The 27,512-nt window shown below is 33.9% G+C and overlaps 1 protein-coding gene across 4 annotated transcripts in view; it reads left to right on the top strand.

The window, feature by feature from the left end:
• Positions 1-27,512, top strand: part of LOC148943665 (zwei Ig domain protein zig-8-like) — a 314,535-nt gene that overhangs the window by 155,637 nt on the left and 131,386 nt on the right. For all 4 annotated transcript variants that reach the window (XM_089101900.1, XM_089101896.1, XM_089101898.1 and 1 more), the window contains exon 4: positions 18,495-18,608. In XM_089101900.1, the coding sequence (XP_088958026.1) occupies positions 18,495-18,608 (114 nt within the window). The remainder of the gene's footprint in view (positions 1-18,494; positions 18,609-27,512) is intronic.

The raw sequence follows: 27,512 nt of genomic DNA, 5'->3' as shown, positions 1-27,512 counted from the left end.
GCAATTTGGACTGTAGAACCTTGCATGCTAAACTTTCACTCTTTCTTCTTTCCAAAAGACTTTCGAAATAGTGAAATGTCAAAGAGCAACAGTGTGTCTAATTCAAAGCTGAAAAGGAAATGTAATAATTTATTTAGCTGTCATACCCCTTTATTTTTACCGTATAATTTTTGGGTAATTTTTTTTGGGTAAATTACAGAAAATATCTAGCTTATACTTAGACAAATAACAGGTCACTGGGATTAGTGTGAAAGACTAAAGGCTGATTTAAACAACAAAGCTATAAAATAAGAAGTAGAGGAAATTGTTCAGAAATTAATTTGTCGACAATGGAATTATTTGAGGTAAAAGGAAGGTCAAACGCAGATATTTTTGTCATAGCCTATATTTAAAGGCTACACGCAACGCAAAATTACTTGATACCGTAAATGAGTGAATTTTATTTTTTGCTACATCGTCACTACTTGAATAATATATAACAAATAAAAAAACTAACACTGCAAAGCATCCCGCAGTTCATCAGAGAAGATCAAGAGGACGACCTGAGAAATATATGAAGTGACTTAACGCACGAGGTGACTCGTAAGTTCACAATGGGTGCAAAAGAACAACCTAGACCGTCAAATGTGACAAGACCAATCCAAGCAGCAACGGCAAAGGGCATTGAAAAATTATGTGAAGGAACGATAACCAAGCTGATGAACAAAAAGGATATGCGGTTAGGATACTTGCGAAAACGATAATTACAATTGTTCAAAAGCGAAAGTGAAGAACAAAGAATTATGTGGTTAACAGATAAGTGGCAGTGAAAATTACAACGAGACTAAAACGAAAGCAAAGAACAATGAAATGTGCGGTTGAAAGATAAGCGGCAGTGAGTTTCACAATGAATCCAAAGCGAAAGTGAAGGACAAAAAGATATGTGGTTCATGAAAGTAATGGTAAACATAATTGATGGACAAAGAAATATGCGGTTAAAATATAAGTGACAGACAGAATTACAACGCAGCAAAAACGGAAGTGATGAACATAAAGACTTTCTTATACTTTCAGTTGAAAAAACTTGTTGTTTTATTTAATTTCTGATCACTTTTTAAAATCATAACTGGGAATCCGACGCCCCCTTAATGAAAAATTCCCTTCTCCCATGAAAAATTCCTCCATAGAAAGATTCTCCTACGTAATGCAACCCCTTGACCCCCCCCCCTCCCAATAGAAAATATCGCCCTGAAAACGTCTGTATACTTCCCAATAACCAATACGATATGTAAACAATGGGCAAAATTCATAAGTTGCAGCCCTTCCCCGGGGTCTGGGAGGGGGATTAAGTCATCGCCAAAGACATAGTTATTAGATTTTTCTACTATACTGAACAAAATGGCTATTTCTAAATTTTGATTGGGTGACTTTGGGGGAAAATGAGTGTGGGAGGGGGCCTAGTTTCTCTTCAATTTTTTGGTCAGTTAAAAAGGGCACTAGCACTTTTAATTTCCGTTCAAATTAGCCCTCTGACGATATTCTAGTACCACTGGATCGATACGATCATCCCTGGAGGAAAAAATTATAATAAAATAAACACGCATCCGTGATCCTTCTTCTGGTCAAACATACAAAATTCAACATTTTTGCAGATAGGACCTGCTTTTAGGGGATGGTTTCCCCTTTTATCGAAAATGAGGCAAATTTTCTCAGCCTACTAACTTTTGATTGGCAAGATTAAACTTCATAAAACTTCATATTTGAACTCAGCATACAAATCCAATTCTTTTGATATATCTATTGGTATCAAAATTTCGGTTCTTTAGAGTTTTGGTTACTATTGAGCCGGGTCGCTCTTGATTTCCAGTTTGTTACCACTAACTGTTTGACAACAGTAGGGAGAGAGGTATTACCACAGGGGGGTGGGAATCCATATATGGGCATTGACCTACTTTCAGGGGTGACGCAACACGCTCAGTGAATACAACCAGTACAAGATCATTGACCTCCAATGAGCTAGAATACTAACTATACAAGATCACGTGCCTCTTTCTAGACTAATCAACGGTTAGAAATACTTGGCTAACAAGGTGACATCACCAGACTCCCAGGAAATTTCAAAAATGGTTTTACGTAACTGTTATATCACAATTCCACCTTGAGACTGCTTATATTGGTCACGCGAATACTGGGATAACAAGGTAACGTCATCGAGCTTCTGAAATTTCAGCAGTTAATTTACATAAATGTTATACCACAATTCCACTTTGAGACTTAGTTTATATTGTTCGTGCTTTGAGGCCACGATAACAGTTTACTTCTCGGCTGCGGTTGATATAATTGACACGTGCACAATGTGAGATAGTGACGAAATAATTTTACTTCTCGACTGTTTTCTGTATAACACACAAGTACCATTTAAGCAGCGTTGTTAATATAAAATATGCTTTAACATTCTAGTATACTAAAAAGTAGATACTAATAAAGAAATTCAGAACAATTCTTAGAAATCCTTAGAAATCAACTAGTGAGACGATTATGGATTTGAACCATCAAGGACCGCACGCACCAATGACCTCAACCTTCAAGGGCCCCCTCTCCCCAACCTCCTAGGGGCCCCCTCCCTTCCAACTTTTTTTAGGACACCTCCCAGCTTTAGATATAGAGGGTATATTAAAAGTTATTAATGAGCAACAAAACAGTTATCAGAACGTCATTTCTGACCTCATCTTCGGAACTTAGACAAACGGATGCTTTCAACATCCAACTCTGAAAGTTTTTTGCATAGCATTATGAAATATGACAATTTAGAACGAGATCCCTCTAAAAGTCCCCCCGTGGCCTAAAATGTTTCCTCATTATGACTTTTTTATTTACTAACCTTAGGTACTTCAACTATTCATGCTAACATCCAGCAATAAAATCCCTATTAAAAGAAGTTATCGTCACTATTAAATTAAGAAACATCGAAACATCTATTTTAGAAAGCATATTTTCTGATCGACTAATTTAAAGGCGGATAGTTACAGTTTGAAAATCGTTTACGAAACGTTGAATTGTTCTTTGTTCCCTAATGTCTCTGATAAAAGTTAGCTCATCTATGATGTAAAAATCAGAGCAAATGTTTAGGGAAAGATCGACAAGAGATGTAACAACACCTCCTTTAACTTGTGGGGAGGGGGATGATTGGATTTAAAATATAGATATCAATTATTTTGTGCGGGTTTCCTGTAAATTGTAAAATCCAGTTTATCAATGCTATGAATAATTAATACATCCAGAAACGGTAATTTATTTGAATTTTCAATTTCTTAGGTATATGTACGATTTTTGGGAGTAAAGCAAAGGTTTGAAGGCTGTACATAACCACTTTCCAAATATTGGGATCATGGGGCTTTCGTTCATACTACAATTGACCTTAAGGGAATACCTTGCTTATGTAATTTCGGTAAACCATAAAACTTTAGACAAAAGCTACCTCGGGGTGCCTTTTAGGTTACCCTCCACCCTCCAACTTTTTCTCAAATGACATGAAATATGCTTTCAGCTGTACTCGTTCACTTTAAGCCTTTTTTTAATATTTTTTTTTTAATTTTTATGGGTTGAGTTCAGAAGGACATTTGAGGTGAAGTTTTATTTTTATGATGAGTTTGAAAAAAAAAGAGTTATTAATTGAAATGAAGGCAAATAGTTTGTCACTGTGCCAAAGAAGAAAGTTTATTAGAAGAGGAAATCAGCAAAGAGATATTAAAAAATGGGATCTCACCTGGGGGTTGAGTTGGAGTAATATCCTCCTACACTGACTTTTTGTTTACTATTAAAGCACCAAGGAAATTGAAAATAAAATTTGTTGTTCGAATGGGTTAATGTAATCTTTGAATTGAATCTGATAAAGGTATACTGAATTGGGTTTTAGCGGTCCATAAAAAAGTAATTTTGCTTTTAGGTTACCCCCTCCAATGTTTTGTAAAAATGGCATGAAATATGCTTGTGACTGCTCCAATTATGTTGGGTTCTAATTATTAGATATAAGAATCCCAATTTTTAAAATACATCCTACTTTATTAAAAATATTTGGTTTCTTTTAATAATTGGGAACTGTTTTTCATATTTTTTAAATAAAGTTGGGTTTCATTATACGGAAATAAAAACATCCCAGTTTAAAATACATCTGATTTCATAAATAATATTTTCTTAGCTAGGTTTTTTAGCCGTTCATAGGCGTAGGTCTGGTTTAATGAATAATATTTGATTTTTTAATACAGTTGTGTATTAAGTTTCAGGAATAAAAACATTTTATAAATAAAGTTTGGTTTTAGTTTTCAGAAATATGAACACCCCAGTTTAAAATACATCTTGTTTTATTAATAACATTTTCTTAGCTAGGTTTCTTAACCTTTCGTAGATGTGTGTTGCGAGGAACTCATGATTTGGGATGTAATATGCTTGCGACTGAACCAATCATGTTGGGTTTTAATTTTTAGAAATAAGAACATCAATGTTTAAAATAAATGTGATTTTATTAATATTATTTGATTTCCTTTATTAATTGGGTACATGTTTGTATATTTTTAAAAAATAAAGTTGGGTTTTAGTATTCAGAAATATGAACATCCCAAATTAAAATACATCTGATTTTATTAATAACATTTTCTTAACTAGGTTTTTTAACCTTTCCTAGATGTTTGTTGCATGAAAATAATGATTTGGGACGTCTAGTTTGCTATTTTGGACTTTTATGAGCTAGATTTCCCAACCTTTCGTAGGTGTCTGTCTGGTTTTTATTAATAATATTTGATTTCTACTCAAGTTGGGTTTTAATTTCCAGAAATAAGAACACCCATGTTTAAAATACAACTGATTTTATTAATAATATTGGATTTCTTTTAATAATTGGAAACTTTCTCACATATTTGTTTATAAAGCTTGGCTTTAATTTTAATAAATAATAACATTTCTAGTTTAAAATACATCTGATTTTATTAATAACATTTTCTCGGCTAGGTTTCTTAACTATTCGTAGATATGTCTTGCATGAAACTCCTGATTTGGAATGTCTAGTTTGCTATTTTGAACTTTTCTGAGCTAGATTTCCTAACCTTTCGTAGGTGTATGTCTGGTTTTATTAATAATATTTGATTCTCTAATAAAGTTGGGTTTTAATTTTCAGAAATAAGAACATGACTCCTCCCCACAATGAATTCTATGGGTTTTATGACTCCTCCATACAGTGAGTTCAGATGGTTTTAGGACTGCTCCCTCTAGTCATAAGTCTTTCTAACCTTGAGCAAGTTCAAGTTCTTTATTAATCAATAAAAATGTTTTGACAAAACTATCAAATTAATGACCCACAGTGAGAATAACTCGTGTGTGGGTTTATATACAATCAACAATAAATAAATAATACCATCTCCATATACTGGGATAAAAAGATTGCTCTTCAACTCTCCGTATGGTAACAACAAACAAAATCCACATAAAATCAAAATAACCAAATAAATAAAGTGAAATGAGGAGCATCCACCCAAGAAAATAAATCAAATTAATAATTACTGATTAGGTGATTCATTAATCTAATTTTATTATTAACCAACGAATTATTCAAATCTACAAAACTATGAAAATTATTCCAATTATATATAATACTATGCCTTGGTGAAAAACGGGACATTTCAGATTTAATTAAAGCCTGGTAGACAACAGAACTGCCACGGGTTCAATATACATGCAAAACCTGATTATCACCCTGAAAAAAAATTATTAGGCAAATAAAAATACTCAGTCAAAAGACCTTGAACGTGTTTAATCGTATAAAGAACAGATTGGAAAGAAGAGAAAAGATCCAGTGGAAGGATATTTAAAATTTGATACATACTTTTTGTTGACGATTTACCAGGGTAAGAAAACGGGCTACGCAGGCAATTTTTCAATAGACGCAGAGCCTTATTTTGTTGCTCCTGAAGAGGAAGAATATGAGTTTTAAAAGTATTCAAAAAAATAGCAAAAATAAAAAAGTTTGACGAAGTACTTCTCTGCTCAAATATTACATTAATAGCCTCCAGAATGATTGGACCATATGACACAGAATTTATAGGTTTGAAAAAATCATCCTGTAGTCATGTATTTGAAGGTGCATTTTCATAATTGTGAATGAAACTCGAAGAAATTGACTGTTATCATTGGATGGTGAACTATAATATGTGTGATTATGATATAAGCTTATGGAGTACTACATTACGCCGTATAAACAGACTAGGATTCTACGATAGAGTGATTACACCATATAATAAAAGTGGTCAAGAACTGAAAAAGGTTCAGGAAGAAGTCAGTGAAATTTGCAGCTTTTTCGGGGTTGAAGCACTATATGTAAGGTGTAATGATCCTACAGATAAGGTTTTAATTCGAAATTGGGACCCTAGGATTCCACTTTCCAATTTAGAAGAATTTAAGTGTTCTAAATTTGAAGGTGCTTCTCACCTTCCTGAAAAGGAGGTTAGATTCTTCGCTCAGAGGTTACCTAGGGACTTATCTGATCGTGATAAGTGTAGAAGACACGGTAAAAAATATTCTATATCATGGGATTCTCGTTTTTGGATGTTTAACAGCGAATTTTAAGTATTCTTTTTATGTAAACATGTGTTTTTTCAAAATCTTTTAATATGTTTAAGCAATAAATATCTTAAGCCTTACCCGTCTTTATTCTTTAGAATAGTTCATCTCTATGAAAATTATACTTTTAGATTCAGCATGTCAGGGAACACACTTTCAGGTTAAGCATTTTGGAGAACCCTAAATGGTCATCCCTAAAAGGGAAAGTTAACCCTAAAAGGTTACAGAATCTCTATGAAATTACACTTTCAGATTCAAAATGTCGGAGAACTCCAACATTACTTTTCGTCTTTATGTATATTCCAATGGCAGATTTTCTCAATGAAGAAGAAAAAAGTTACTGATCAATTCTAATTTTTTCCATAGAAAATAAAAAGGTTCCACTTCTATTCCTATTTTTCTCAAAGATATGACACATTTTAAGTTTTGTTCCAAATTTTTCATGGAAGATATAAAAAATTATACTTTTGATAGTGAATTTTTGCCATGAAGATAAAGTGCTCCAATTTAATTCTGAGTTTTCTCAAACAAATGCAAAAATATTCAAGTTCTCCTCTGAATATAGAAACTTCCACTTTAATTCTGAGTTGTCTCAATAAAGTGAAAAAAGTTCAAGTTCTTATCTGAATTTTCTCAAAGAAAAAAATAAGTTACGGATCAATTCTAATTTTTTTCCAGAGAAAATAAAAAGGTTAAAATATCAAATATTATTAATAAAATGACATCAGATGTTTACGATTTTCCATAATTTCATGAATGAAATTTCCATTCTGTGCATCTAAGAGGCCAACTCAAGAAAGAGTTTGTTACTTACTTACAATTTTCTCATAATTTCCTGGATGAAATTTCCGCGTTATGTGTTCAATAGGCGAATTCCAAGAAACAGTTTGTTACTTACTTACAATTTTTTATAATTTTGTGAATAAAATTTCTTTATTTTGTATCCAAGAGGTGAATTCAAGAAAGAGTTTGTTAAGTTTGTTATGACTCTATTAAAAACAAATACTATTAATAAAATCAGATATATTTTAAACGTGAATATTCAAGTTCTGAAAACTGAAAACTCTCTCTGTCTGTGCGTCTGGACGGGTGTTTGCCTGTCGGTTGAGATTTTCAAGTTAAAAAATTCAGTTCATCTCTCTCTCTTAGACTTTTTTAAAGTCCTTTTAACCTATCTCATTTTCTGATATATCCACTTAGAGCCTGTTAGTAGTAGTAGTACCTATATTTCTGAAGTTCCTTTTCATACATCTCCAACATCTTTAATTGATTTTCTAAACGTTTGACGTTCTAGCATACCCTAGAAAATAATGGGGATATGTCAAAGTAATGCATAAAATGTTTATTGAAATAATGACATGAAAATATTAATATAAAAAAATATGTTGCATATATTATTATACATTATTATTGTCATTGAACAACTTTGGACATTATGGATCTGTTCCATAAAATACTTAATCATGTTCTCTCTTGATAGTGTAGCTATTGTCTTTTCCTAATTTGTAACCAATAGAATAATCATTATTCCATTTTGAGTCATACACTATTTTTACTGGAGTGTCACCTACATTTTCAATATGCATGTCGTCTTTGGTACTATTAGGTTTATTGATCATATGATCAATAGTAGTAATAAAGTTTGGTGGCACTTTGTTTTTAATTGATCCATCTTTATATTCCCTAGTGATTAATTCTGCCCATGCCCTTTTTATTTTTCCAGTAATTTCACTGTCTATTACCAAATTATTTTTACACAGGTGACTACTAATATCATAACTTCTACTAACATCCTAAACCATATCTTATCTACGTGCAAGGACTGTAAACTGTATAAAAGTAATGTGGTAATATACAATGAACTTACTTGAAAAATAAAAGGGGATGGGCAGTACTGATCACCAGGTAATGTAAAGAGGGATCAATCAAAAACATAGTGTCGCTAACCTTTATTACTACAACTGATCATGTAGTCAATAAACCTAATAATAGCAAAGATGAAATGTATATTGAAAGTTTAGGTGACACCCCATTTAGGTGACAATTTTGTGTATGACACAAAATGGAATAATGATTATTCTACTGATTACGAACTAAGAGAAGACAATAGCTACACCATCAAGAGAGAACATGATTAAGTATTTTATGGAACGGATCTAAAATTCCCAAAGTCGTTCAATGACATGAACAACTTTGGCATACAAAAAATATGTATGCAACATATTTTTTTTATGTTAATATTCTACTTGTCATTATTTCAATAAAAATATTTTATGCACTACTTTGACATATCCCTATTATTTTCTAGGGTATGCTAGAACGTCAAACGTTTAGAATATCTGTTAAATAAGTTGGAGATGTATGAAAAGGAATTTCAGAAATAAAGATACCGCTACTACTAACAGGCTCATAGCGGATATTTTAGAAAATGAGATAGGTTAAAAGGACTTTTACCAAAGTCTAAGAGAGATAAATGAACTGAAGTTTTTAACTTTAAAATATCCACCGACAGGCAAACACTCGTCCAGATGCACAGACAGAGAGAGTTTTCAGTTTTCAGAACTTGAACATTTACGTATAAAATATAATTCATTTTATTAATAGAATTTGTTTTTAATAGAGTCATAATAAACTTAACAAAATCTTTCTTGAATTCACCTCTCGGATATATAATACAGAAATTTCATCCAGGAAATTATGAGAAAATTGTAAGTGAGTAACAAAGTGTTTTTTGAATTCGCCTCTTGGATACACAGCATGGAAATTTCATTCGTGAAATTATGAAAAATTGTAAACATCTGATGTGATTTTATTAATAATATTTGAGTTTTTTTTAGTAAAGTTGGGTTTTAGTTTTCAGAAATAAGAACACCAAATACATGTGATTTTATTAATAATATTTGATTTTTTTTAACCTCTTTATTTTCTCTTGAAAAAAATTAGAATCGATCTGTAACTTATTTTTTCATTGAAAAAATTCAGAAGAGAACATGAACTTTTCATCACTTTATTGAGAAAACTCAGAATTAAAATGGAACTTTTTATCTTCAAAAGAGAACTTGAAAATTGTTGCACTTCTTTGAGAAAACTCAGAATTAAAGTGTAACTCTTTATCTTCATGGCGAATACTCACGATCAGACGTATAATTTTTTCAATCTTCCATGAAAAATTTGGACCAGAACATAAAATTTTTCATCTCTTTGAGAAAAATCAGAACTGAAGTGGAACCTTTTTATTTTTTATGGAAAAAATTAGAATTGATCAGTAACTTATTTCTTTTTCATTGAGAAAATTTGGTTTTGGGATATACATAAAGTCGAAAAGTAATGTTGGAGTTCTCCGACATGTCGAAACTTTTTAGGGTTAACTTACCCTTTTAGTGATGACCATTTAGGGTTCTCCAACATGCTTAACCTGAAAGTGTGTTCCCTGACATGCTAAATCTAAAACTATAGTTATCAAGGCTATAAACTATCCCAAGGAATAATGACGGGTAACTTTTATGATATTTATTGCTTATAATTATTAAAAGATTTTAAAAATACACACATTAACATAATAAAAATACTTAAAATTCACTATTACACACCAATAGACTAGGATTCCTGAAATATAGAATACTTTTAACCGTTTCTTATGCACTTATAACGATCAGTCATGTCCCTAGGTATCCATTACGCGAAGAACCTAACCTCTTCTTCAGGACGGTGATAATCCCCTTTAAATTTAGGCCACTTAAATTCTTCTAAATTGAAAAGTGGAATCCCAGGGTAAAAGTTTCAAATTAAAACTTTATCTGTAGGTACATTACCCTTTACATTTAGTGCTTCAACCCCGAAAAAGCTGCAAATTTCACTGACTTCTTCCTGAACATTTTCAGTTCTTGACCGCTTTTATTATATGGTGTAATCACTCTATTGTAGAATCCTAGTCTTGTTATACGGCGTAAAGTAGTACTCCATAAGCTTTTATCACAATCAAACATATTATAGTTCACCATCCAATGATAACAGTCAATTTCTTCGAGTTCCACTGACAATAATAAAAATACACATTCAAATATAGGACCAAAAGATGATTTTTTCAAACCAATAAATTCTGTGTCATATACTCCTATCATTCTGGAAGCTATTAATGTAATATTTGAGCAGAGAAGTACTTCATCGAACTTTTATATCTTTGCTCAAGGTTAGAAATACTTATGACTAGGGGGAGCAGTCCTAAAGCCATCTGAATTCACTGTATGGAGGAGTCATAAAACCCATAGAATTCATTTTAGGGAGGAGTCATGTTCTTATTTCTGAAAATTAAAATCCAAATTTATTAGAAAATCAAATCTTATTAATAAAACCTAGCTCAGAAAAGTTCAAAATAGCAAACTAGACATCCCAAATCATGAGTTTCATGCAACACACATCTACGAAAGGTTAAGAAATCTAGCTAAGAAAATTTTATTAATAAAATCAGATGTATTTTAAACTGGGACGTTTATATCTCTGAAAACTAAAACCTAACTTTATTATAAAAAATATGCATAATGTACCCAATTATTAAAAGAAAACAAATATTATTAATATAAAATCACATGTATTTTAAACATAGATGTTCTTATTTCTGAAAATTAAAACCCAACTTTATTAGAAAATCAAATATTATTAATAAAACCAGACATACACCTACGAAAGGTTAAGAAACCTAGCTAAGAAAACTTAGTTAATAAAATCAGATGTATTTTAAACTGGATGTTCATATTTCTGAAAACTAATACCCATCTTTATTTAAAAAAAATGCAAAAATGTACCCAATTATTAAAAGAAAACAAACATTATTATTATATAATCACATGCATTTCGAACATAGATGTTTTTGTTTCCCAAATTTAAAACCCAAGTTTATTAGAAAATCAAATATTATTAATAAAAACAGACATACACCGACAAAAGGTTAAAAAACCTAGCTAAAAAAATGTCATAAGTAAAATTAGACATACACCTACAAAAGTTAAGAAACCTGGCTAAGAAAATGTTATGAATAAAATCAGATGTATTTTAAACTAGGATGTTCATATTTCTGAAAACTAAATCCCAACTTTATTTAAAAAAATATGCAAAAATATCCCCAATTATTAAAGAAATTAAATATTTTTAACAAAATCAGATGTATTTTAAACAAGGATGTTCTTAGTTCTGAAAATTAAAACCCAAATTTATTAGAAAATCAAATTTTATTAATAAAACCAGACATACACGTGCGAAAGGTTAGGAGATTTAGCTCAGAAAAGTCCAAAATAGCAAACTAGACATTCCCAAATCATAAGATTCATGCAATACACATCCAAGAAAGGTTAAGATACCTAGCTAAGAAAATGTTATTAATAAAATCAGATATATTTTAAACTGGGATATTCATATTTCTGAAAACTAAAACCCAACTTTATTGAAAAAATATGCAAAATGTACTCAATTATTAAAAGAAATCAAATATATTAATAAAATCAGATGTATTTTAAACATGGATGTTCTTATTTCTGAAAATTAAAACCCAACTTGATTAGAAAATCAAATATTATTAATAAAACCAGACATACACCTACGAAAGGTTAAGAAATCTAGCTCAGAAAAGTCAAAAATAGCAAACTAGACATCCCAAATCATTAGTTTCATGCACCAAACATTTACGAAAGGTTAAGAAACCTAGCTAAGAAAATTTTATTAATAAAATCAGATGTATTTTAAACAGGGATATTCATATTTCTGAAAACTAACACCCAACTTTATTTAAAAAAATATGCAAATATGTACCCAGTTAATAAAGGGAATCAAATATTATCAATAAAAGCAAATGTTTTTTAAACATGGATGTTGTTATTTCAGAAAATTAAAACCCAACTTGATTAGCAAATCAAATATTAATACTAAAACCAAACATACACCTACGACAGGTTAAGAAACCTAGCTAAGAAAATGTTATTAATAAAATCAGATGTATTTTTAACTGGGATGTTTATAATTCTGTAAACTAAAACCCAACTTTATTAAAAAAAATGCAAAAATGTACCCAATTTTTAAAAGAAATCAAATATTATTAATAAAATCAGATGTATTTTAAACATGGATGTTCATATTTCTGAAAATTAAAACCCAACATAATTGGTTCAGTCGCAAGCATATTTCATGTCATTTTTAGAAAAAGTTTGACGGGATTAACCTAAAAGGCAATGTTACTTTTCCAAGAATAGCTAAAAACCAATTCAGTAAACCATTAGCATATTCAATTCATACATTACATTAACCCATTGGAACAACAGAGTTTATTTTCACTGTCGTCGATGCCTTAACAGTAAAAAAAAAGTCGGTGTAAGAGGATCTTACTCCAACTCAACCCCCAGGTTACAACCCATTTTTTAATATCCCAATGCTGACTTACTCTTTCGATAAACTTTCTTCTTTGGCACAGTGACAAACTATCTTCCTTCATTTCAATTAATAACTCTATTTTTTTTTTCAGACTCATCTTAAAAATAAAACTTCACCTCAAATGTCCTTCTGAACTCGACCCATAAAAATAATAAAAGAATATGAAAAAAAGGCTTAAAGTGAAGGAGTACAGCCGCAAGCATATTTCATGTCATTTGAGAAAAAGTTGGAGGGTGGAGGGTAACCTAAAAGGCACCCCGAGGTAGCTTTTTTCCAAAGTTTTATGGTTTACCGAAATGACATAAACAAGGTATTCCCTTAAGGTCAATTGTAGAATGTACGAAAGACCCTTGCTTCCAATATTTGGAAAGTGGTTATGTACAGCCTTCAAACCTTTGCTTTATTCCGAAAATTCGTACATAAACCTAAGAAATTGAAAATGCAAATAAATTACTGTTTACGGATGTATTAACTATTCGTAGCATTGATAAACTGGATTTTACAATTTACAGAAAATCCGCACAAAATAATTGATATCTTTATTTTAAATCCAATTACCCCCCGCCACAGGTTAAAGGAGGTGTTGTTACATCTTTTGTCGATCATTCTATAAACATTTGCTCTCATTCTTACATCACGGATGAACTAAATATTATTAGAGACATTATGGAACAAATAACAATTCAATGTTTCATAAACTATTTTCAAACTGTACCTGTCCACCTTTAAATTAGCCGATCAGAAACTGGGCTTTGAAAATATATTTTTTAATGTGTCCTAATTTCTATAGTGATGATAACTTCCTTTAATTGCTATTTTATTGCTGGGTGTTTGCATGAATAGCTGAAGTACCTAAGGTTAGTAAATAAAATAGTCATAATGAGGAAACATTTTAAGCCACGGGGGGACTTTTAGAAGGTTATCATTCTAAATTGTCATATTTCATAATGCTATACAAAAAAGTCTCTGAGTTTGGTAATATAATCACCCGCTTGTCTGACTTTCGAAAGGTGAAGTCTGATACAACGTTATGACAACTTTTTTCTTACACATTAATAAATTTTAATGTCGCCTCTATCTTGAAAACTTGGAGGTGTCCTAAAAAAAAGTTGGAAGGAAGGGGGCCCCTAGGAGGTTGGGGAGAGGGGACCCTTGGATGTTGAGGTCATTGGTGCTTGCGGTCCTTGATGGTTCATATCCATAATCGTCTCACTAGTTGATTGCTTGGGATTTCTAAGGATTGTTTTTAATTTCTTTATTAGTATCAGCTTTTTAGTATACTAGAATGTAAAAGCATATTTTAGATTGGCAATCCTGCGTAAATGGTTCTTGTGTATTATACAGAACACAGTCGAGAAGTAAATTTATATCGTCCACATCCCATATTGTGTACGTGTCTATTATATCGACCACAGCCGAGAAGTAAACTATTATCTTAGCCTCGAAGCGCTAACAATATAAACAAAGTCTCAAGGTGGAATTGTGATATAACAGTTACGTAAATTAACTGCTAAAATTTCAGAAGTTCGATGACGTCCCCTTGTTATCCCAGTAGTCGTGTGACCAATATAAGCAGTCTCAAGGTTGATTTGTGATATAACAGTTACGTAAAACCATTGCTGAAATTTTCTGGGAGTCTGGTGATGTCACCTTGTTAGCCCAGTATTTCTAACCGTTGATTGGCCTAGAAAGAGGCACGTGATCTTGTATAGTTAGTATTCTTGCTCATTGGAGGTCAATGATCTTGTACTGGTTTTAATCAATGAGTGTGTTGCGTCACACCTGAAAGTAGGTCAATGCCCATATATGGACACCCCCCGTGGTAATACCTCTCCCCTACTGACAACATTTTCAATTAACATCCAATAGTGTATTCATACAATATTTGAGAAAAACCAAAGAACTGGTAGGAAGATAGGTATAAAATTATGGAGACCGGTATCTCTCCTCTTCCACCAAAACTAAAATTATTAGCAACCTTATACCCTACCCCGAAAAAATATTTTCTTGGAATTTTTAATAGGCTATCCCAGTAATGGAACAGAAAGGGGTATACTTACCAAACTATATTTGACAGTCGTCAGCTTTTAATGAAACTTATTAACTTTATGCAATCTATATATTGAGAAAGACTCGCTTGTCTTCAGGCTTCAAACAAAAAAAACAATTCCTTTACCATCCTAGTATGATTAGAAAATATCTGACTGTGATTGTAAAAGTAATCTGCAGAAATACTGTCTTCAGCTACTCATTGCATGGACTCACGCGATTGGATAAGTGTTTGGGACACTTGCCAATTATATAAAGTAGGGCTTGTCAAATTTCATAGACAGCTATCAAATATGCCAGTCACCTGATATTTCTTATCTAGTGTAAAGGCTAGTCATATATGTGGCTGGTAAGGATCTAATTACTTGGAATACAGACTAGAGGGATCGGTTAGTGGATGTTCCAAAAATACATATATACATGAATTAAACAGCATTGTTGAATATTTTCCAATCTATGTTTTAGAACCTTGACTTTCGGCCCTTTTTCATCTATGTTTTTATTGAAAACAAGCTAAAAGTGAAGTAAAATATCGGTACTCCTATGTTAAACGGACTCTTTTATATAGTGCTAGTTTAGTTAATGCTAATGAAATAAAATAAAATAGGATGAATATATAATAGCTTAGAAACAAATTTGGGCTATATATTTGCACATTTGGGGAGGGGGGGGGGGTAAAGCATAGCATATACTATTACGTAACCTAACCTAACCTAGGTACCTTCCCCCCCTAAACCCCCCGAAACAACAGTTTAAATATCGTATATGCAATGAAAACCCCCCTATACATTGTAATACTCTATAGCGGTGTCTTGAATTAACCCGTCAAAAACAGGTTTTTCGTGACTGGTTTTCATTGCAGTATATAGAAGAATCCGTTTAACATAGGAGTGCCGAAATATCAGCCATTATTTCCTCTAGATTTATTACCACTTTTCGTTTTGTTTTTTAAAGAAGCCTGTTTTCTAGGGATTTTATAGATGTGGCTGGAAAACGTTCAGCAAAATTAATACTTGCAGTAGGCCCGGCAGGCAAAATTTTTCAAAATTCTACTGGAGACACTTGATTCCTTGAAACACTTACGTAGTAACCTGAACCTAGAAAAGATGTCCCAGAACAAGGACAAATAATTAATTGCCTCTAATACGAGTCACAAGAATAAAATTTGAGATGCAGCATATTTGTCTTTTATGTTCGCTAAGCAAAATGCCAAAAAATTGATCAATAAGGGGAAGAAGAAATAAAAATTTCATATTTGCGTATTTGGCCCTTTTCCCTTTGCTCTGGGTAAAGTTTTATTACCCTAAGTTCCTAGTCCTTTTTTTTAAATCCAGGCCCTCTAAACAGGTAGATCAAAAGTTGTCGCTTATTTTTTTGCTGTTTTTTTTTATCCTTTCTGTCACATTAAAATTTGTCTTGAGAAGCAACTTCTGTAGGGTTGAAATTAAGGGGGGGGGGCAAGAACGAAATGATTATTAGATAATCCCAAAAACATATTGTCAAGAAATGTAGCCATATGGGTTACAATTTATGACCTTTGTCTGGGTAGCTTTCCATTAGGATTGACCTTAGAGATCCACATGAAAGGTCTGTTCTTCAATTATATGTTCCATCTGGAATGAAGCGAAGGGTTCTTCCATTTACAAGAGCAATTGAAAGTGAAGCAAATCCCAAATACAAGGGATCAATTAGGTCTCAGATAGAATGTGTAGAGGTTTATATTACACGTGCCGGACTCAACCATCGTTGAAGCTGATTACAGATATGATTTTCACGATCGAACAACTTGCAACAAAGAGATCTAAGATGAGGCTCATGATTGGGGGAGCATTAGGCTTTGTTTCCATTTGCAAAGATGAATTCATATGTGGTATTATGGAACAGAAGGTATTTAAGATCAAAGCTGTGTTCAGAAGTTAATAATATAACATCACATGAAATTTGTGATAAATGTATAAACTAAGCCATATAGGTAAAAAATAAATATGGTTGTCTTGAAATGATACATATTTTTTTGATTAGAGGGGGGGAGTCAGTTCTTTGGATACCAGCCCCTTTTAAAATCTCAAAAAAATTCAAATGTTCTTATAATCTCTTTTGAGGGGCATTCAAAACAAATACGCGGAATTTTGTAATCCATTTTTAATTTTTCAATTACATTGAACTTATTTGTTGACATAACCTCTGTCAGGGTGGACAGACTTCTCCGTGCTCTTCTTGATTCCTTTTAGGCCATTTTTGAAGAAATCTGGAGACCCCTTTATGAACCATGTTCTTGGTGTGTGTTTTGCTTCATCAGTACTATTTAGATGGAGGACTTTCAACTTTTCTTTGGGTTTAGGGAATAATCAAATTTCAGTCAGAGCTAGGTCTGGGCTATAAAGTGGATGGGGTAGTAATTTCCCCGCACATTCTCTCGAGATCTTTTTTTGTAACGCATGCAGAATACGTTCAGACGTAGTCGTGATGCAAGATGATTCAACGATGAAGATTTTTCTGGACGCTTTTTAACTGATTCTGCTCTCACTTTCCTTGGAATTTCTATATGATAGGCTCCTGTGACAGTTTCTGACTACACGTTCTCGGTTCTACAAAACCGTTATCACTACTTTATTGACAGAAATTCCGTATTTTTTTTAATACCTTTGGCATATTTCCTGTACACTGCACTGATTTTTGAAACTTTTGCAGCATCCACCCCCCCCCCCACTCCACTTAGATAATTTGAATTCAAGTTTGAACAAAATTTGAATTCAAAATTTGAACATACGAGTGGGAGCCTCCACTACTAGAAGGTATATTTTGGGGAAAGCTCTTCAGCTACCTTTTCCTTCGCCTTAAAATGGATTCTATGCTTGAAAATAAGCTTTAGTTGCTCACTAGTTGATAATTGAAAAAGAACAAAGAGGTTTCAAGATCTCTTTTGACGTAAAATACATTATTTAAGTTTATAGTCAGTATACCCTCTTTGTAAGCTTTCCTAAAATAAGTAATTTCTTATCTCATAGATTTTCAATGTTTTTTTTTAATGCTATCAGTAGGAATTTCTTATTGCTGATCTTGCTTGGTTCAGTCAGCTGCAGAGAATCTCATGCGAATCTAATTGCTTCTGCTGGATTTTGGGTAAAAAAAAACTCTTTCAAGGGGGTATCACCACTCTTGATGAAGGCAAATACAAGACCGTTGGCTGCTCTTGATGTTTGAAGCAGCTTTGTCTCTGGAGAAATGTTCTTGTGATTCATGTCAACTACCTCTGCAGCTGATAATCACCATAATTAGAAGCACGTAATTAAGTAATTAATGACACCACCGATCAAGAAATTAATTGCGACAAGAAATTAATGGTTTAGTACTAATATTCAGACTGCTCCTTAGCCCAAGATTTAGTACCACATTCACTTCAGTTTTTCCAGGTTTTAGCCAATTTCTTTCAATTTCAGGGACAAGAGAGGTTTCCTTTTTTTGATGAATATGGTTCTGGATCAAACATAACAGTTCAACTCGGAGAAACAGCTTTTCTGAATTGTCGAATACATGATTTACAGGATAAAACGGTAAGCATTGTATGCACTCTTGCAGCAAGGCCAAAAAAGGGTCACTTCGTCTTCTTTAATTTTCTAAAGAGTATGTATCATCCCCATTTTTATCGCAAGTATGTTTTTGATCGTCAACCACATGATTTTCAGGATTTTCCAGTAAGTGTTTTGTGATTTCTAGATGCAAGTCCAAAAGAAAATACCTCCTATAATAAAATTTTGGTGACTATTTGATTAACGGATTATTATTATTAGTCAACAACTCTTCTGATTTGTTGATCATCTACAAGATTATATTAGGCCTATAAATGTTTTTTACATCCTTCCCAGAAGTCCTAAAGGCTACTCCCTCTTTTTTAGGAATAGGTCTACTATGAAGTTTTCGGCCATTATCTATCAGCATAATCGGTAGCATCGTCATCATTGTGAAGAACTTTCTTGATTAAAATCCATAATATGTGATACCAAATATAGTATAATATAATTGCGAAACTGTAAATACTTTTTGCATTAATGCTATAAGTTTCTGAAGAACGTATTTCTTTTATGCAATTAAATGAAAAAAACAAGTTTTTTAAACTGACAGTAAGGAGCGACATTAAAAATTGAAACGAACAGAAATTATTCCGTATATGAAAGGGACTGTTCCCTCCTCAACGCTTCGCTCTTTAAGCTGAAGTTTTACATTGTTTTAAAAAATAAAGTTGTGAGACAGAATCAAACTTTAGCGTAAAGAGCGAGGCGTTGAGAAGAAGACAGCTCCTTTCATATACAGAATAATTTCTGTTCGTTTTAAGTTTTAATGTCGCTCCTTACTTTCTGTTTAAAAAACTTGTTTTTTTTATTTAATTTCTGATCGGTTTTTAGTTAATGCAGCTTTTATTTGCATAAAAATTTTACTTTTCCTTTGCTGAATAGATGTCTTTACAAATTAACTTGCGTAACTAACTTCTATATTCGTATATTTTTCTTCTGGTAAAAAATACAAAGTTGCAGATTTTTGCAGATATGAGCTTGAAACCTATGTAATAGGGTTTTCTGATACGCTGAATCTGACGGTGTGATTTTCATTAAAATTCTTTCACTTGTAGAGGATGTTTCCCCCTCTTTAAAAATCGAGTAAATTTTCTCAGGCTCGTAGCCTTTGATGAGTAATACTAAACTTAATAAAATTTATATATTTAGAATCAGCATTATAAACACATTCTTTTGATACATTTGTTGACATCAAAATTCCGTTTTTAAAAGTTTCGATTACTATTGAGCCATATCGCTTGTTTTTTTATTGTTTTTTTTATTACGTATATGTTATTACGTATATGAAGGGGTTCTCCCCTTAGTCAATACCACACTCTTTACGTCAACAGTTTAAAAAAAATTTTGATTCACAAACCCCTGAATCACAAAGGCCGTTTAATTAGAATAGATAGCTCTTTTGAAAGCACTAAAAAAAAAACTGTAGCGTAAAGAGCGAGGTATTGACTTGGAGGAGAACCCCCTCACATACGTTATAATTTCTGTTCGTTTTAAGTTCTAATATTCCCTCTTACATTTCAGTTAAAAAACTTGTTTTTTTATTTAATTTCTGATCGTTTTTTAAATAATGCTTGGAAATCCGGCGCCCCCTTCATAGAAATGTCCCTTACCCCAAAGAAACATCCTCCACGGAAATATTCTCCAGAGTAACCCCCTCCTCTAGCCCCCCCCTCCAGAAAAAATCCTTCCTGAAAATGGTTGTATACTTCCCAATAACCAATAAATAATGCTGGCAAGTCCGGCGCCCCCTTCATGGCAATTTCCCTTCCCCCATGAAAACTTCCTTCATGAACAGATCCTCCAACATAACCACCGACCCACCCTTCCCTGCCACTACCAGAAAAAAAACCTCCTGAAAACTTCTGTATACTTCCCAATAACCAATACTATATGTTAACATTGGGTAAAGTTCATAACTTTTAGCCCTCCCTCTGAGAACTTCGGGGGATTAAGTCATCCTAAAAGACATATTTATCATATTTTTGACCATGCTGAACCAAATGGCTATCTCAAAATTTTGTTCGGGTGATTTTTTAAAAAAAATAAGCTTAGGAGGGGGCCTACATGCCCTACAATTTTTTTGGTCACTGAAAAAGGAACCTATGAACTTCAATTCCCATTACAATGAATAGTCCCGCAAAATTTTAGGATAACTTGTTTTATACGACCACCCCTGGAAAAAAACAACAAACAAACAAATAAACACGCACCCGTGATCTATCTTCCGGCAAAAAATGGAATATTCCACATTTTTCTAGATAGGAGCTTGAAACCTCTACAGTAGGGTTCTCTGGTACGCTGAATATGATGGTGTGATTTTCATGAGGGTTCTATAACTTTTAGGGGTCTTTCTCCCTTTTTTTGAAAATCAGCCAAATTTTCTCAGGCACGTAACTTTTGATGGGTATCACTAAACTTGATGAAAATTATATATTTGAAATCAGCATTGAAATTTGATTCTTTTGATATATCTATTGGTATCAAAAACCCTTTTTCTAGAGTTTCAGTTACCATTGAGCCGGGTCGCTCCTTACTTACAGTTCGTTACCACGAACTGTTTGATATCTGTCAACTTTCAATTAGGTATAGAACTATAATGAAATCAAATAGTTCGAGGTAATGAACTGTAAGTAAGGAGCAACGCGGGCAAATAGTAACCGATAGTATCTAAAAAACGAAATAGCAAATAGTATCTAAAAAACGGAATTTTTAGATGAATTGATATCTCAAAAGCAGGCCTTCCTAAACTATGGGTCGCGACCCCAAATGGGGTCGCGTGGCAAAATCATTGGGTCGCAAGAGATTTTAAATTCAAATATTTAAATATTAAAGTCAAGTATTCATAACATACTACAGAAAATGACACAAATCTCTAAGTGGTGTAATTTTTAAAGACTTAAGGTCTAGGATGGAAAATTGCAATGGTATGTACACAGATGGTTCAAGAATAAGTACGAGCAAAAACATTAGTTTCCAGTCATTTTTTACGGTTACTAATTATGACAATATAACTTTTACTCACTGTCTTATTCACCGAGAGGCCCTTGTAGCAAAAAAATTAGCACCATAACTGAACGATGTGCTTCGGAATGATGTTAAGATTATAAATTTTATTAGGAGCCATGCCCTTAACAGTCACTTATTTTCAAATCTTTGTAAGGATATGGATTCCGTTTATACAACTTTATTATTACACGCATTATTACATTATTATTATTAAAAGACGGAATTGAAATATTCGTAACCGAATGAAAATGTGAACTGGCTGCTTTTCTTTAAAGCGACTTATAGCTATCCAAACTGTGTTATTAGCTGAATATCTTTGAGAAATTAAATGATCTCAACTTGTCACTTCAAGGAAAAAATTGCGATATATTTAATTCTAATGATAAAATTGAAAATTTTATTAAAAAGATGGATATCTTGAAAAAGGACATAGAAAAAAATAGTCCAAAATATTTTTCGGTGTTAAGAACTTTGTGTTGAAGATACAACCCAGTGAAACTCTTACTTCAAAATTATTGTAGCCTGCTAAACGAGCAAGAGATCTAGTTCCCTACATATTTTATTTTAAATATTGATTTCAAAAAGGTAGCTTGGATTCAAAATCCGTTTTGTATTAATTAAACTGAGATTTATCACATGCCAAAAAGCTCAAGAGGAATTTGCTGAGCTTTCGAGTTATTCAAACTTAAAACTACAATTTACAAAATAAAACTTGAAGGAATTCTGGATCAGAACTAGAACTGAATTCCCCACCATCGCAGATATGTTCTGGCATTATATGTTCTTCTGCAATTCAACACCACATATTTATGGTACAGGCAAACTAGCCAAAAATATGGGTTGACCCCAAACAAATTGCAACAGAAATGATGTTTCTACCAGGTTGTAGATAAAAAAAGCTCAACAAAATATCCATAGTTTCACGTTCTACGTCAACACAAAACTAGTTTTTTTTTGCTTTTCGTGTTAATTTATTTCAGTTTTTGTAGAAAAATGAACTGTCGGTAAATGTTCGAATTTCTGTAAATAAAGTACCGTACCGATGTAAAATGAAGAGCTGAGCCCGAAAATGAAAAAGAATTTGATGTACAATGTACCAATAAAAAAGTTTCATTATCATCAATTAGTGATTTTACCCTTCTCATCGTTGTGACCTCTTTTTCATCATACTATTAGAAAGCAACTATTCTGAGATAAAATGATGAGCTGAGCCCAAAAATCAAATTAACCTGATGTACTGTCTACTAGAAAACCAGTTTTATATTCATCAGTAGTATCCCCTCAATACATTCTATGACCCCCATAGGGAATTAGCATTGAGTTTCTATGACGCCCATAGGGCATTAGCATTGAGTTTCTATGACGCCCATAGGGGCTGTGTAAGTGAAGCTTCTAACCCCTCGCACCTGTTTCTAGCTGGCAAGATTCTTGGCCAGGCAAGATTCCCTTCCTTGGCAAGATTCCCACCCCTGGCAAGATTCCCACCCCTAGCAAGATTCCTATGAGAGCCCCCGGCAAGATTCCCATGAGAGCCCTGTTTCTAGCTGACGAGATTTCCATGGAAGCCCTGTTACGTCACGGCAGCCATAGCGAAATTAACATTGGATTTCATTGTTGGTTGTGTTTGATGGTTATGTTTGTTGGTTGTTGGTTATGATTGCTGGATATGAGTGTTGTTTATTTTTGATGGATATGATTAATGTTTGATGGTTATGTTTGTTGTTTGTTGGTTATTTGCGTTGGATATGGTTGTTGGTTATATGCGTTGGATATGGTTGTTTGTAATGATTGTTGGTTGTTGGTTGATGGTTATAGCTGTTGGTTACAATTGTTGGTTATATTTGTTTGTTATGGTTGTTGGTTATGATTTTTGATCATGTTTGTTGGTTGCTGGTTATGATTGTTGATCATGTTTGTTGGTTTTAGTTGTTGGATGTGAGAGTTGGTTTGTATATTTTTCATAATAAATGGAGTTTCCAGCCAATTCTTTCCCCTGTTTCTATTCCCCCTTGATGTTTTTCTATTGCAAACCTTAGACGGCCATTATGAAACATGCTCATTATTTTCCCTTAGCAACCACCATTTTTTAGCACATTAGATAAGTGGAGCTAATAGCCCCTCAAGCCGTCACACCTGTGCAATGTGGTCAGCAGGCAAGATTCCAAGCAGAGCCCTCTAGTTGTCACACCTACGCAATGTGGTCAACCGTTCTTTTAAAGAGAAGACAGTTGGCCAGACTCCCAAGATACACCCCGTTGGACTCCAATGAGGTCACACGACTTATCCCGTTTCAAACGGTCAGGTGCATTATGCTTGACGTAATTTTATGTAACCCTGCCACATGAACTCATGGGGGAAACCCCGGTAATAACGTAACGACAGCTCACACCTTACGTAATGATTATGCAACACTGTCATGTAACATTATTTTTACATTTTTATTTTTAGCCGAAACGCGCAACACATTTTTCTTTCTTTCATTAGTTGTTTCTTTTACCCGGCTAGGACTCAAAAGGTCAATTTTCTTCCAATGGATTTGTGCCCTAGGCAAGTCGTCCATGAAAACATTTCTAATATTTTGTGCTACTCTTAATATTCTAAAATTAACCCCTGGTACGACACCTAAGATTCCCTATTTTTGGCCAACACTAGAATGAGATGTTACAGTCCCAAATTTGGTAACCTCGCGGAGACATTTGCTGTCAAGCTACTAATAGCAATACAGACTAAGGAGTGATTTAATTAAGTAATCTCCTTAATCGTCCAAAACAATACATCTTATGAACACAGACTTTGTAAATAAAAGGTTTATTATTTCAAACAAATTGACAAGCAATTTTAAAACATGGAAAAAGACAGTTAAAAAACACGACAAAAAATAAAAGATGAAAAAACCCATATCATAATATACGCAACAAAATAACCGTGTCTTATAGAAAATCGGGGGTCCTTGCTTGCAACCCAGGGGGGTAGAGGGAGTGATATTAGAAATGGATTTAAAGCATTTAAGAGCTTTTAAGGAAATACCCCTTTTTATTGAGCTAAATTTATGAATATTTTACAATATCCTAACAATAAGTTCCACTCTCCACCAAGCATTCATTTTAAGAGGGTGTTTTCATATTATATGCAATTTTTAGGCATTATTGTGGGTTATATAAGGATAAAATATAAACAATAGCATGCGTAATTTAAGGAAAACGAGGGGAGAGGACTCCAGGAGAGGGGGGGGGCGAATGTGTGGGGAGAAGCTTTTTTTTCGTCACTAGCTCAGCACTGCATTTTTTTTATCTAGTCATTTATGTTTATTTTTTTCGTTGCACAAAGTGGTAATTTTCAAGTGTTTAATTTTTAAATGTTTTCTTATTTTTTGTTAGCCTGCAGTGGCCCTCCCTCAACTAGGGTACCGGCGCACTGACTGGCCAACTCCAAGGGACTGTCCAGTCCACCGAGTGCTTTGTCTTAGTCCTTACGTAACCCAGGGGCATTTTTCAACAAAAATGTCAAAAAACGCAAAGGGGGGAATTCTGTTTCGAGAAATTCTTGTTCCCACCCATCCCACGCACTGCGGGGTATTTTGGTCAGTATCTAATCATTTCGGGAGACGGAATCCGGACTTCAGCTAGACGATAAAGGAGGTTAAAAAATGGTCTCGGTCGAGACAATTAAAAAAGTAGCAATAATAGTGAAATTATCATAGAATTTCTAGGACATACCCCAATCTAACGTCAAAGCATCTCTCTTTCTAGCACCCAGCTGGCAAGATTCTCACCCCTGAAAGACCAACCAGGATTCCAGGCGTTCTAATATTTCTTCTGTATTAAGATTCCCACCCATTTTTTATACATTTTTTTTCTGGAAGATCCCCGGAATATCCGTGACCAGGTCTAATATGGATGACGTCATTGTATCTTACAATCTAGACTCCAGGACCCCATGGTGGAATTTCCACGAGCACGGCACACACGCGGGTGCTGGTTAATAGTGGCGGTGCATATCTTAAGCAATGACACCTAATGGGAGAGGTTAGAAGATCATCTTGCGAGAAGGGTAGATACCCAAACCATGAAAAAGTATCCTTATGGCCCAAAGCGGAATGGGGCTGCAACACTGTTTTCACACTGACAACAGGCCTCAAACCCCCCCCCCCCCATCTCCCATTTGGTACCAGTCCCCCCCCAAGGACATTTTCGACCTTTTTCCCTCCGAAAATAAGCTAAAGAACCCCATTAAACAAGATATTTTTGAAAACAGAGAAGTCCCTTTCTTTACTAGTGTTTGATGCTCTAAGCATTTCACTTCACAATACCACACTATTACTGCCCCTGTGACACACCTCTGTTATCACCCCAAAAAAAGTTTTCAGACATTTCTTGTTAAAAGTTTTACTTCAACTCATTCATTCGGGTTTTTGTAAACAATTCACGCCAAAGTAATATACTATAACTACTCTCTACCACCCCTAAGAACCCGTCATCATCATCGTAAGCGTCTCCTACCGTGGTAAGCGTCGTCGCACACACACACTCAGACTCAAAGACACAAATACACACACAAACACACACGCACACACACACACACAGACAGACACACACACACACACACACACAGAAACACACACACACACATACACACACACACACAACACACAAACACACACACACACAAACACACACACACACATACACACACACATACACACATACACACACACACACACACACACACACACACACACACACACACACAAAAAATAACACAAACAAACACACACACACACACACGGAATGGGGCTGTGTGTGTGTGTGTGTGTGTGTATGTGTTTTTATGTGTGTGTTTGTGTGTGTGTGTGTGTTTTTGTGTGTGTGTGTGTGTGTGTGTGTGTGTGTGTTTGTATGTGTATGTATGTGTATGTGTGTGTGTTTGTGTGTATGTGTGTGTGTAACGGCATCTGGGGCTGGTAGCTCCGCTTATCTAATGTGCTAAAAAAATGGCAGTTGCTAAGGGGAAATATTGGACATGTTCCTTAATGGCCGTCTAAGGTTTTTAATAGAAAAACATCGTGGGGAAATAGAAACACGGGGTGGCATTGGCTATTAACTTCATTTATTATCAAACATATCCAAACCAACAATAGCATTCAACAACGAAAGCCAACAAACATGATCAACAATCATAACCAACAACCGACAAACATGATCAACAATCATAACCAACAACCAACAAAAATAACCAACAAACATAACCAACAATCATAGCCAATAACCATAACCATCAACCAACGACCAACAATCATAACTATCAACCATATCAAACGCAATAACCAACAACCAAAACCAACAACCAAATCCAACGTACATAACTAACAAACAACAAATATAACCTTCAAACATTGATCATAACCATCAAATATAACCAGCACTCATATCCAGCAATCATAACCAACAACCAATAAACATAACTATCAAACATAACCAACAGTAACATCCAATGTTAATTTCCCTATGGCTGCCGTGACGTAACAGGGCTCCCGTGGGAATCTTGCCGGCTACAAACATGCCTTTCACGGGAATTTTGCCAGGGGCTCTCATAGGAATCTTGCCAGGGGTGGCAATCTTACCAGGGGTGGGAATCTTGCCAAGGAAGGGAATCTTGCCAGGGCGGGATTCTTAAATCTGGACATGCCAAATCTTGCCAGTGCGGGAATCTTGCCAGCTAGAAACACGTGCGAGGGGCTAGGTGCTCCCCTTGTTGTTAATACTTTTCTATTATCCCAACCACACTCTAAGTAATTGAAATATCCTGGGACTCTTGTCAGGGGTGGGAATCTCGCTAGGTAGAAACAGGTGCGAGGGGTTAGGAGCTTCACTGATACAGCAC

This window comes from Artemia sp. Qi Xiang Cuo, chromosome 15, assembly GCF_049724085.1.
Source record: "Artemia sp. Qi Xiang Cuo chromosome 15, ASM4972408v1, whole genome shotgun sequence".
NCBI classification, from domain to species: domain Eukaryota; kingdom Metazoa; phylum Arthropoda; class Branchiopoda; order Anostraca; family Artemiidae; genus Artemia; species Artemia sp. Qi Xiang Cuo.
This window is presented reverse-complemented; position numbering and strand designations above follow the sequence as displayed.